The 13,214-nt window shown below is 36.8% G+C and overlaps 1 protein-coding gene across 2 annotated transcripts in view; it reads left to right on the top strand.

Moving 5' to 3' along the window:
- LOC135417207 (sodium channel protein type 1 subunit alpha-like) overlaps nucleotides 1-13,214 on the top strand; it is a 92,788-nt gene that overhangs the window by 25,938 nt on the left and 53,636 nt on the right. For both annotated transcript variants that reach the window (XM_064660990.1, XM_064660989.1), the window contains exons 2-3: nucleotides 3,666-3,981; nucleotides 10,439-10,557. In XM_064660990.1, the coding sequence (XP_064517060.1) occupies nucleotides 3,718-3,981; nucleotides 10,439-10,557 (383 nt within the window). In that variant the 5' untranslated portion in view covers nucleotides 3,666-3,717. The remainder of the gene's footprint in view (nucleotides 1-3,665; nucleotides 3,982-10,438; nucleotides 10,558-13,214) is intronic.

Here is a 13,214-nt window from a genome sequence, read left to right on the forward strand (position 1 = left end):
TGTGGTCTACAGATGGTTCGATCCATGCACACTGAGTGCACTAAGTGTGCTCTGCAGTTATCTGGCTTACAGCAATGTATACTACAAAGTAGGTATGAATATACTTTGCTTGGGAAATATCAGAAGAAACACAATGATTCTATTCTCAAATATTCTGAGTATCTTATTTTCCAAAATTTGAAATGTTTTACCTACTGATAAACTGCTCATAAGAAAGTGGCTCAGACTTGGAAATGTAGAAGGAAAAAAAAAAATCTCTTTCCCTCAAGGAGAGTAGGAAAGAACTTAATAAGATATCTGTATTTTGTGTATTCTTATATTCTTTTTTTTGTAGAATTACTAGTGTAAATAAAAAAAATCCATTTGAATCATGTAAGCAATCTGTAGTTATTCAATTAATATTTAATAAATCACTTGGTAGAAATCAGAAGGATATAATTTGATTATTTTGTCAGGTATCAAGTTTTATCCATCCCCGTAACAGATAAGTGAGAATAAATTCATTGACTATAGTAAAGGAAATACAAAACCTATTAGTGATATGACAGATTAAAGTGCTTTGGGACTGACTATAGTGAAATCTGTATGTATTTAGTATTGACTTTTAAATTTATAGAAGATTTCTATTTGCAATTCTAAATACTTAAAATCATGGAAATGCATGAAGAAATGGAAAATGTATCTATATGTATCTATAGTATCATCCTCTATTCTGCTAAGAGGATAAAAAGTAGGTAATCTTCATAAAGCCTCCCGAAACATTTTAAGTACAGCCTACTTAGATTTAGTTACATCTAAAGGTGTAGCTACTTAGCTCTGTGTGCATTTGACAGACCTGTGAACATTCTAGGATGAATTATAGAAAAACAATATAGAATTCCTTTCTATAGAAAAAAATACATGTATTATTAGAAAAGCCCACAGCATTTGCCATTTTTAAACTCAGTGTGTAAGCACAGGAGCTGAATCAAATGTTTTTGCAATATAACTAATGGCTATGAACGAGCTTGTTTCTGTGCATCTGCGGGCAAATCCTGCGGGTTTACCTCCTTATCCTGCATCCCAGGTGCGGACACTCTCTGAACTAAAAGGTGATCCTGACACAGCACCCTATGGTTTCAGAGCTCTTCTCTGCTGACTGCTCACATTTCCTTCCTCCTCAACACATGAGATTGCCCTTGCTACTGTCAAGCACCTCCTTCCCACTGTGCCAGGACTCCTTTGGCTTGCTGTGCCCTCACTGGCCACTGTGGCAGGGAACACTGAGTGCTGTGTACAGTGATGGTTTTGCACAGTGAATGAAATTTTCAAAGGAAAAATGGCAAAGGGGAAAGCCACCCTCCTGGGTCTCACTAGGAGAAGGAGGAGAGAGAAAGGCAGACATGTCTGTGTAGACTCATTTGCTGATATCCATGGGGATTGGAGAAGAGGAAGAGGAAGAGAAAAAGAGAAAGAGAGAAGGAGAAAGAGAGAAGGTCTTAGTCCCTTTCTTTGCCCAAGAAGCTAAGTAGAAAGGAGAGCCTGACTGTCTCTTCTCTCTTAAGTCTCTGAAGCCCACAGAACAAGTAGTATCCACCTACAGCTGTGTCTTCTGTAATATCTGAATAACAGCTTAACATGAGATATGTTTTCTAAATTCTGGTGCCACTTACGGGGATCAGTTTGGGATCGGAAAGTTCAGTGATGTGGCAGGTAGTTTTTTCTCCTTCTTTCCCAGTATCCACAAGGTGTGATTGAATAGTAAGAAACTCACACTCCGAGTGTTCAGTAGTTAAGTGACTGAAGTTTCAATTCCTTGAAGTAACTAAAACCAGGAAATAGGGAGCTGAGGACTGTCTGGAGGATGCTGTCTATGTAGAGGAAGGCAAGATCTTAAATCCTTTTTGGTTGAGATACATTTTCTTGTATCCTTTCACCCCCTAATGGAGACAGAACAGGATCATTCCTTTTCCCTTAGAAAGAAGGGAAGGCTGTACAGAACGGGGTTTGGCTTGAGTCTGTACTCTGCATGAGTGAATACTTTGTGTTTTGATAAGGGATTAGCTCTCTTTAATTTTTTTTACAGTGAGAAATTTGTCACCTTGATTCTTTAGAAGTCATTTCTCTGTTTTGGGGTAATGATCATATACATCTGTGTGAAATATAGGGGAGTTTAACTTTCTTGAGAAATCAAGAAAATTGAGTTTGTAGAGCCCATAAGCACTTTGACCCCTCTTTCTTGTGTTATCCACTGTAATCCGTTACTCAGGACATACATGTCATTAAGATATTTGTGCTCACCCTGGCATTAATGATCTACAGAATTTGGCGTTTATTGCCTAAGATAATTGGGTGACCTTCTCTTTAATTTCCCAGCTATGTTTTTCTTTTTTTCTGCCTTTGTCATCTAATTTCCTATTCTCCTTTTTGACTTTTCCTAAGTTTAACCCTATCTGCATTTGCTTCTCATCCCACTCCTTTCCCAGTAATCTGTTCTTCCACCTATGTTTTAGTTTTCTTTATTTTCATCTCTGCATTTTTATACCGCTAATCTTCCAGTCTTCCTATTTTTTCCTTTTTGCATTTTTCATTTTCTCCCCTAATTCTTTCTGCATTCATTTACAGTCTACTCTTGAGCCATTTATTTTCCACAATTTCTGGGGTTGTTTGTCACCTTTTAATTTATTTTAATATATTTTCCCTCAACCATCTCTTGTATTCTTTCTCATTCCATATATCTAGCTTATTTCAATGGCTACTGACCTGCATTGATTTTTGAGTCTCCTGAGAGGCTGAATGATCATTTCATAAGGAGCCCTGCAATGAGTGGAGACTGCATATTTCTCTTTACATTCAGGCATGAGGGATATATACACCATTGTGAGCCCACATATACATTTCCTCTATATGTCTGATGTCATCAGAAATCTATTCAGCAGCATGAAAGATGCCAGATCAGTAGTCTTAACAGGATTTCTTTTTTTTTTTTTCCTCCCCCAACAGGTTTATTTTCTCAGTTGCAATATATAAATAAGTATGTATATTAAAATACGTCCAGAATTTTCCAGTTACAGCTATTGAATAAAGACCCAGGTACATAGTAACAGCTAATTGGAAATAAAAAAAACTGCTCTTCTTCTTTTGTAGAATAACTACCCATACAAAAACTTACTTGGAACCACTATTTTAATATTTCATAATACACAGGCTTGGTTTTCATTTGTTTAATAGAAATTCTGATTCTACAGTGCTTGTTTTTTTATGAACTCACTGAAAATTTCTGTGTTACCTCTGAGGAACTGTGCTATTTATAGCTACCAATGTAATCCCGCTTGAGTCCAGTGGAGTATAAGGTGGCCATAATATAACTAAGAGTTATGAGGAAAGAATGTATTTATTTATTCCTAAGTATCATGCTTTTGCTTATTTGGAGTAAAAGGCTATTATAATCCCGGAGTTGAGAAATTTTTGCTGTTTCAATAACTAGCATAAGAATCAAAGTGCCTCTTACAAAGGTCAAATCACCAACTAAGCTTCTTACTTTATCTTTCTTTACATAATTTCGATATTGTGTATTTTAACATTTCAACGTAGCATAAACAAAAGCATTTAAAAATAAATGTTATATCTTTCTTACTTGATGATTTCAACACGTTTGTTTGATTTTATTTTCTGCTTTCTTTTAGTATTTTCCTATGCAGAAGAATAAATGTTAATTAAAATGTGCAGGATGAAAAGATGGAGCAGTCAGTGCTTGTACCACCAGGACCAGACAGCTTCCAATACTTCACTAGAGAGTCTCTTGCAGCTATTGAACAACGCATTGCTGCAGAGAAAGCTAAGAATCCTAAACAAGATCGTAAAGACGATGATGAAAATGGGCCAAAACCAAACAGTGATTTGGAGGCAGGAAAAACACTCCCGTTTATATACGGCGACATACCTCCAGGAATGGTGTCTGAGCCCTTGGAAGACATGGACCCATACTACATCAACAAAAAAGTGAGTCTAATATCAATCCTGTTCATATGCCAGTGTTTGGAGTGCTTTATCATGTTCATTTCATTTTCATGAAGCAGATCGTGTAGTTACTTCAGTAATTAACACAGTTAATTTGCAGCCAGAATCCATCCACCTTAATGATTACTAATTTTTCACCCTTTTCTTTTAATTTACATCAAAATTTATTCCTTTGATACAACTGAATTTATATAAAAGGAACATTTATATCAAAGCTGAAACATAGCGTGTGGTCTTTGATTATAAGCAATATGTAATACCTGTGGAGCACATGTATACCTAACATGTATATATTTTGCAAACTTTACAAACATGAATATACATTGGAACTGAGTACACTAGCATTCTGTAGGGTTCTTCAAGTTTAAAACTGACAGCATGAACCAATTCATAGAACATTTTGTTCACAGAAATCTGCTCTGATAGCATATTCCTAAGCAATTTATGAAATCAATAGAGAAACAAACGGATAAGCAGAAAATATAATAAAAAGAGTGTAAAATTATTTTAAAGTTTCTAGTGGAGCTGGCCTTGGACAGGCCTGGAATCCTTTCAGGATGATTCTGTTGTACAACCCATATGCAGCAGAAAAAGTTCATGTTTTATAACAATAGCTAGATCAGGTGATACTTGATTTATTGGATTCTGTGATTATAAAAACTCTATCAATATCAAGATAGGAGTTATTTTGACTTTAACAAACTACTGTGTTCTAGGTGTCTCAGCTAGCTAAATTTCATGTGATTTATGAGTCCTGTTTTGACAAGAGAGAAAATACTATATGAAAGAACAGTATTTTTATCTGTATTATTTGATGCCTCTGAAAGAGCCTTTATCTGCCATTCACAGCATATGAAGATTTATCTTGAAATCACAGTTCTACTTTTACAAAGATAAAAGATGTGTTTCTATAAAAGCAGGCTTTGTAGAGTTCTGTACTAATTGTGTCTGTTTATGATACAATATCTGATATAGTTTTATCCCCACCTGCCCACAGCTCATCCTGGACCTTTATAGCCAAATCAGTCTTGTGGCTCTTACAGTGAAAACGGATACAATAGGTATGACTATGATAGATATGCTTCTAGAGCCCTTAGGAATGGAAGACCCTTCCAATCCCTTCACAAATGGAGCTGAAAACTTACCATATCAGCCAGATCTGATGATAAATTTGCAAGAAATGGTGACAAACCAGCTGAACATATTGAATCAAGTTTCTGTACTATTTAAATGGAAGAATCTTTTTATTTGCACACTAAATAACTTTTATGGGCCAGTCACATACCCTCTGGGATTCTCTTCTTTCTGCTGAAGTCCACACATGCTCTCTGTGCAAATGCTTTAATCTTCTAGAGGACAGAAATAGAAACAGCTCTGTCAGTCTAAGACAAGACAAAAATTTCTCACATGCTGCAATTCTCTCTGTTTTTTCTTCCTTCAGTAAGAAGAAAATGGACTTTCCTAACAGAAATTCAACAATCTGTTTCAATTTTACATCACTACTTTAACTTTAAAATATCAAATTTCTAGATTTTCTTATCTAGCTGTATGTGAATTCTGAAAATACTTTTATCTTGTTTCACTTGTATTTTGAAAGTATTGGCAGCAGTTGATGCTCCTGCAAGTCTCAGAAGGAGAAATACTTTGAGAAAAGCCTGAAGCAGAAATAAGCATCTCCAGGAAGTTGCATAGGACTCTTAACACTCTTTAACATTTAACATTCAGCTTCTTGTTTACTCCTCTCTGAATTCCATCTTGTAAAGCCAAGTCCATCAGCACACACTCTTCTGATGTAACAGTCCGATAACCACTGCACAATCATTAGAGATTTTATGTTTCTGCCTGGAGAAACATCTATCTAAAATATCATGGATCTAATGAAAAACACCAAAATGAAGGAAAATATTTATTTGCAAGAAAGGATAGGACAAGTATTATCAGATACCACTGTTGCTTCAGACCCCTCTTGAGATCTCTGCGTAAACTAAAGCTGTTTTTATCGACAGAAACTGCATCAGTTTAACTTCCAAACTTTCAAATAGGGAATAGAAATGGTTGCCCACAGCACTGATCAGATGACACTAATGAACATCGTCATGGGTTTTATTTGGGAAACCTGTATAGAGTTTTTAGGAATATCTTTTTTATTACAAATTAGGGTCATGAATGAAATCACCCATCATTTGCCTCATATGCAAGTATTGCATCCCACTTCCTGGTGTTTTGGGTTTTTTTTCCTATTTTGGTCAAGGAAAGGTTGGTCGAGCTCACTGTATTTTTGCATGCACTGAATACTGAAAGATCATCTAGAGTGTTTTACATTTCATCTTTGGGACTCCTTTTTCTAAGCAAAAGATTTGTGTGTGCCATGATTTGATACAGTTGAATACAAAAAAGGACAGGAATAAATAAATGTGTTGAACTGATTTGAGAGCCCTAATTTATGCCTAAGGTAGCCCTGAGATGAAAAGTTAAAATGTGAAAACCTGTTAAGAGAAAAAAAAGCAAATAGTTATACTGGATTTATGTTTTTATAACTGTGCTTCTATGCAAAATCTACCACCAAAGAGGACATACTCATGCTCAATATTAATCTGAAGTTGAAGGGAAAAGGAAAAAATTAACAACTGTTTGACAACAGAATAGCCCATTAGAGCAGTTTTACACACCTGACAGTATTTTTGATTTACACTGTATCACAGATAGGCCAAATGCCAGCAACAGTACCCTTGAAACATAATTATTTTATTATAATAGAATACAATACTGTTCTCATATCCTTCTGATTTCATTATAATGAAATGCTGCTGACTGTGGTGGCCAATACTGCTGGTCTTTAGAACTGTGAAGTTTAACATCCTAAAGGGTTGCATCACCTTTTTTTTTTTTTTAAATCCATAATTGCTTAAATTGAATTGGAACTTTGTTCATTTTTTGTGTTCTGCTTCTGTGCAAGTGCAAATCAGTGTGTTCCCAGTATAATAGTGACTGCCTGTTCATGCTCAAGCTGACATCACAAAGGATCAACGATGTTCACATCACTGTCTACAGAAAAAAGATCAGCTGGAACCCCCTAAGATCCTGACCTGTGGGCATGAATCAAAATCTGGTCCACTTAGTTTCATACTTTGAGGGCTGGCTCTTTTCCCCTAAACCTTGCTGCTGCGTTAAAGAGGAAGGAGAGAATAGGTGGAACTAAGGGGGTAAAACTTCACTTTCCTCTTGCTATAATAGAGATTTAGCATTGTTCACTGCCACTCCATGCCCTACCTCTTGCCAGAAGGATGTAGAATGATGTCTATCAGATAAGATGCCTCTTTTTGTCCTGGCATTTGGTAATATCAGGTAATATCTGATCAGATCACTAACTCCTGGCTTTCACAGACTTGTCTTGGGTTGTGAAAAAACCAAAAAGATTCCATAAAATTGCTTCACTTAACTTTATAACAGCAGTAAAGTTGATTTTAGAAATTTTCATGGTTGCAAGTGGTAGAATTTTAAGTGAAAAATTCTAACAAAGCAAACAGTTAGGACGTGCTAGAAAACATGGTTTCAAAAGATAACCACAAACCCAAGAAATGGCAACTTCCCATATGCCATGACTATCTTGTTCTAGCTGCCATTGGAGTTTTTCCAGAGAAACTGAGGACCCAGCTCAACAATGTCACCTCCAGTCTTTCAAAAGGTCCTGTGAGCTTCTAGATGGTGTTTATTTAACTGTAGGAAGTGGCAATGCAATGGGGTAGCAGCCAGCCTGCTAAATGTAGCCTTCCAGAAACTATGTGTAAAGCTAACTAGGAGGAAGGAGAACAGAAATAAGGTTTTGGGAACTCTTTGTCCCAAGAGGTTCTTGGAGACCATATCTTTGTTCAGTGTTGACTATTATTCTCTCTTAGCTACATCTTCTCGAAACACTACTCCTCCTCCTTTGCCCTTCCCAAAATGCAGTTTCTGGCTTTCTTTCAAATATGGCAGAAGTTAAAGAACTGGGTTTTAGGCTACAAATACAAAAGCAGCAAATCAGGGACTTCTCTTCAGGGAATTCTTTGAATTTATATTCACACTCTAATACTTCAAGTGTGAGCCAGTTTTGCGCCTTTATAAAAATGAATTAAGCACTTTGTAAAACATAAGCCCTAAAAAGTATATGTAATCCTTCATATAGGAGGAGCATTACTCTTACAATTCACGTAGAATTTTTTTAGCTTTTCTCAATGTATGTCTACTTTGTCCTGACAGCTTTGGGTATAATATTTCATGTTCATCCACACTGCCTACACATTAGCTTGAATCTGGGTTGGGAGTAGAGTGAGATATAGCAGGCATACCCGGGAGGTAAGCTTACACAGGGATTGGATATCAGCTCTTATTTGTATTTTTTAATGAAAATTCTTCTTCAGAGATAAGATACAATTTTAGTTCATGTCTAAGGCTAGAAGTCAGAGGACCAATAAAGTAATTCTGAAGGCTCGAGTTAGAAAGATGCTTTGAGTGAAAAGTTAAAATGGAGTTAGGGAATTTATGTCTTATTGGTTCTTCTTATGCAGGGCAGCAGAAAGTAGAACAGCTAAAATAGCAGCAGCTTCCAACTGAAACTGGAGCTGTGCCAGCATGCTGTTATTTTCCATAAGGCATGTTAGAAAATAGATGTATGTTTAATATGCTTGTGTTCAAAGATTTTTAAAAAAATGTAGGTTGACTAGATGTAGGTGGTGTAGTCTAAGATACAGAGTTAGTAGGGAGTGTGATTTTTTAATGCATTTTGTCAAGTACCTCATAGCTAACTACAAAAGCAAAGAGCAGGAGTTGGAGGCTTCTGAGATGAGTCATGGGGACTGGGGACAGACCTGGGAGGGGAAACTCACCTTCCCCCTCGGGGTGTGAGGCTTTAAAACATTGTGCCAAAAAATCATTCATCTGCTTGGTTGCTTCAGTAGTTGAAATGAAAGCTTTGTTTAAGGTCAGGTCATCTGCAGGTTGTTGTTACCTGTAAGCTGTAACTGGAAGTGTAATTTGGAAACATTAGCTCAGGCTGACCTCAGCTTCATATGCGGTTTCTCCATTTCTGTGCAGAAGCAGAGAAAACAAATGCATATCTTATGCTATTCCTACACAGCTTGAGTTTGGACTCAAGACAGTGTAAAGTCTGACTGGTAATGTCCCTTACTCGTAAGGGGTTTGGTCTGTATGGGAGGGTGTGCTGTGTAGAGCTGTGACAGAGACACAGCTCGGGGAAGAAGTCAGCAAGTGAGTTGGGACTGGAACAACTTTTCCTCAGGGTTTAATCCTTGCTTCTCCTCTGCCTTCAGTGCTTGTCATCTGTAACAGACTGGTCAAGGAAACCCTCAACTGTGCATCTCTCTCCACCTCCTGTGGGCTCCTAAAGATTTCTATCTGTACTTCGTGGGTCATACATAATGAGCTTTCCAAATCTCACCAAACTGAAGAATTGTCCTTCTTGAACATCCTTGGCATATTTTCTCTGTCTTCCAGCCTTCACAGAAATAATCTTATAGTTCACTTGCTTACAGTCTAGAAATGATGCTTGATGTCCTGGACACCAGATAAGACCAACATACCCTTTCCCACACGTCCACTTGCATGCTAGTTTATAGCACATTTTGTCAGCAACATAATGAAAATCAAAGAGGATTTTTCATAGCTTATTTGCAAAATGTACAACTCTGACAAAAAAAAAGGCAATTTTAGACATTTCTATTTAATTTCATTTGAATTTAGGTTATAATCCTTGCATCATCCCTTCCACTGGATGCAGGTTTCTTCTGAGTTACTGAGCCTTCTGCAGTGTTTTCGTTCTTTTCGGATTGATCTTGCCGTTGGAGAGCACTTTAGTGACACAAAGAAACCTGACAGTCCACATTTCCTGTGCTGTAGTGTTAATGCTGTTGCAGCCATGATGGCCTGCAGTGGAAGCAAAGCAATGTTACTGCTATTTCCCTCTCTCCATAGCACAAAGACCAAGAAACAGACTAGAACAAAAAGTATGAACAAGTATATAGTCTATTAAATCAGTTTCTAGAAGGACTTCTAGTTAGTAAGACTAATATATCATTAATATCCACGTGAGGTTTCCCTGCTTATGGTATTTCAAATAGGAAGAGAGAACTTTCTGTGGGAAAACATGAATAAGATTATAATTTTGGTTCATAATTTCTGCATCTTTGTTTACAAGAAACACATGTAAATGTATCATATTACTAGACCGAGGTGTTTAATGAAGTATAAAAACATTAATGAATTAATTATATTTTCATATGTCAGGTATATCAGGTAAGTACTGGAAATAATTTTTATTTTAAAAATTAGTCATGGGTTTTGTGTATTAACTGTTCAAAAATTTACAATTTTGGTGATTGGTCACTTGGAGCATCTACAGTGAATAAACACTTATAAAATGTCTTTTCTTTCTCTTTTTCAGACCTTTATAGTATTGAATAAAGGGAAGGCAATCTTCCGATTCAGTGCCACCTCTGCCCTGTACATTTTAACTCCCTTCAATCCTCTTAGAAAAATAGCTATTAAAATTTTGGTACATTCATATCCTTTTTTAGTGGTTGTTCAAAATGTTACACAATGAAATTAAGAAAACGCATAACTACTTCATCATATATAAATGTTTTTGTAAGCTGTCATTTTTATTTTACAGTGGAAGACTTATGGTAAGGTTTTATAAATATGAGAAAATATGTATGTATTTTATAAATGCATTGATTTTTAAATCAAACTATTTTCTTGAATTTCAATTCTTCTGCTGCAGAAATCTGTATAAGGATTTAAGAACCCATCTTGATTAATTTTTCAGGAAAACTTTTTCAGATTTATCTTAAGATTGAATTATATTTTTTTGCATCCCAATTTGGTGGGTTTTTTTGCACTTTGAAGCCTATTTATAAATAGTAACATCTTTTAAAAAAATGCAGTTTGTGCTCATGAATTCCAGAAGAGTTCTGAGTTTTGCAAGCAGTTAGGCAGATATGCAGCTGTTTAGGATCAGCCAGGTCAGGGTATGTTTATACTGCCTTTTTGGATTCCTTGTGGGGCCATCCTCAGGATCAGTTTGATCTGTGTTCCTGAAAGCCTGGCTCATGCATGCTGATTCTCACATTCCCAAACCTGCCCAGTTGCACCATAAGCTTCTGCCAAATTTAATAGATTGCCAGAAAGCATAGGCAGCATTCCCGCAGGCGGTTTGCAAAGCATCTGTACATGCAGATGGTGGACAGATTGGGGGCCATAACTGATGGGATGGTGTGCAAGGTAAAGCTTTAGACTGACATGTGGGATTGCTGCCTGATGATCATAACAGGTTGATGGGAATTTCTAGTGGGTGAGATTTTGGTGCACTTGTTTTTTTTGCAAAACCTCAGGACTGGGAAATGTAGTTACCAAATTAAAATTTCAGTGTGACAGTAAGACTTTTAACATTGAACAAGTTGTCAAGGCAGAAGCCTTATTATTAGAGATTGCTGGCAGAATTTTCTAGGTGTTTGGAAAAAGTAAGAAACAAGGCTGATGGTTGCTGACTCAGAATACCTTTTCCTCTGAGCTCCTGGGAAGTTAAAGCAGTGAGAGAAGAGGAAGGTATCTGGAAAGGAGTCAGGGAGCATTTGGGGACAGTAGCTAAGGGACCTGACAGAGTTGTACAGACACAGTGGTGGTGATGGTGAGAAAGCATGTCCAAATACTGTCAGATTGCAGCCTCTAATGAATGCTCATCCATTCACATGACAGACTGATTTACAGTACCTTCTAACCCTGCTTCTGGGCTAGTTGTGAGTAGTGCTTTTCACTGGCATACTGGTTACTGAGTTTGGTCTTGGTTTTAACTTTCTCTTAATTGTGTTCAAAGAGTGTCCAGCTGGTCTCGAGGGCAGTAAGAACAAAAAAAAAAAATTAATAGATAATATGCAATTTCAGTATTTTTCCTTCTATCTATTAACTGATTGTGTGATTGTGCAATTTAGCTCTACTATTGGAGGAGGCTTCCTTTCACCATATGGACTGATTTCTTTTTTGCAACCAGCCAAGTATTGGAGAAGCTATTTTTCTCTTAGATATAGACATAGGATTTTTTTAAAATCTTAAACATAAGAATAAATGTGTAGATTCTGTTACTTTCTTATTCTTTCTTTTTTTTTTAAATTATTATTCATTATTGTACAAACACTGATATGAAAGAATTTTAATTAAGAACCATGTAATATGTTCCATACTGTAGTTTAATTTCAGCTGTTTATACAAGGTTAGCCACCTATACAAAAAGATTAGGGGGTAAAATTGATTACTGTTTTTAATAACCTTCTGACTTTTATCTATAAACTCTCTACTGCCTTCACATTTTCTGGTAGGTGTTGGCATTTTGGCCTTTGTAATAGAAATGTGCCTTTCAGGGTGAAAGATGAGTGTTGAGCACAAAGAAACTGGCACATCAGTTGGAAAATCTTCATCTCTATGTCCTCCAAATTCTCTGAACCTCTGTATAGGGCACTCTGATCACATGTGGCCAGATATGTGGGCAGATGTTGTTCTCCCTGCAAAGAGAGAGTGTGTCTCTTCCCAGTGCTCACAGATGTTCCCTACGAATATTCTTCCTCACTGCTGGTACCAGTTGTAATACTGGATACAGGAACTGGTAACAGCATGAATTTCTCTCTGCTGACTCACCTCCTGGTATTCTTCCCTTTTTTGTTTTTGCCTTTTGTCTGCCTAACTCAAGGTAGAGCATGGAAACTAAGGGGGCAACACAAGAGTGATGGGAAATGGCCAGACTTTGGCAATTAATAGGAAAGAATGACAAGATGAGAATAGGTGGAGTGTTGAGCAGACAAAAAAAGGGAGGTGGCAGTGGCTGGAGCTGCAGAGTGTTAAGGAAAATTAGAAAGGAATAGGAAGATGCTCTACAGAAAGCATGTAAGTACCCCTGTGCAAGTCTTTGGAAGCTGAAACTACAGTATTCCTCAGTGTGACCTCACTACTTGCAGTTATCTGTGAAACCAATTGGCAGTGTTTGTTTTTTTACCAATCTTCATCTTCCACCAGTCCCACAGACTACAAGAGACTTCAACTGCTCCTCTAATTGATTAGCTTGAGGCTGTATGATGCCTCTAACCCTACTGCTTGCCTCTTTGGGAAGAGCATGAAAAAGACAGTTCGTTTCCATGAAGAAGTCATCATAAATCAGAATTATTTACCTA

The sequence above is a fragment of the Pseudopipra pipra genome, chromosome 7 (genome assembly GCF_036250125.1).
Source record: "Pseudopipra pipra isolate bDixPip1 chromosome 7, bDixPip1.hap1, whole genome shotgun sequence".
In the NCBI taxonomy this organism is placed as follows: Eukaryota; Metazoa; Chordata; class Aves; order Passeriformes; family Pipridae; genus Pseudopipra; species Pseudopipra pipra.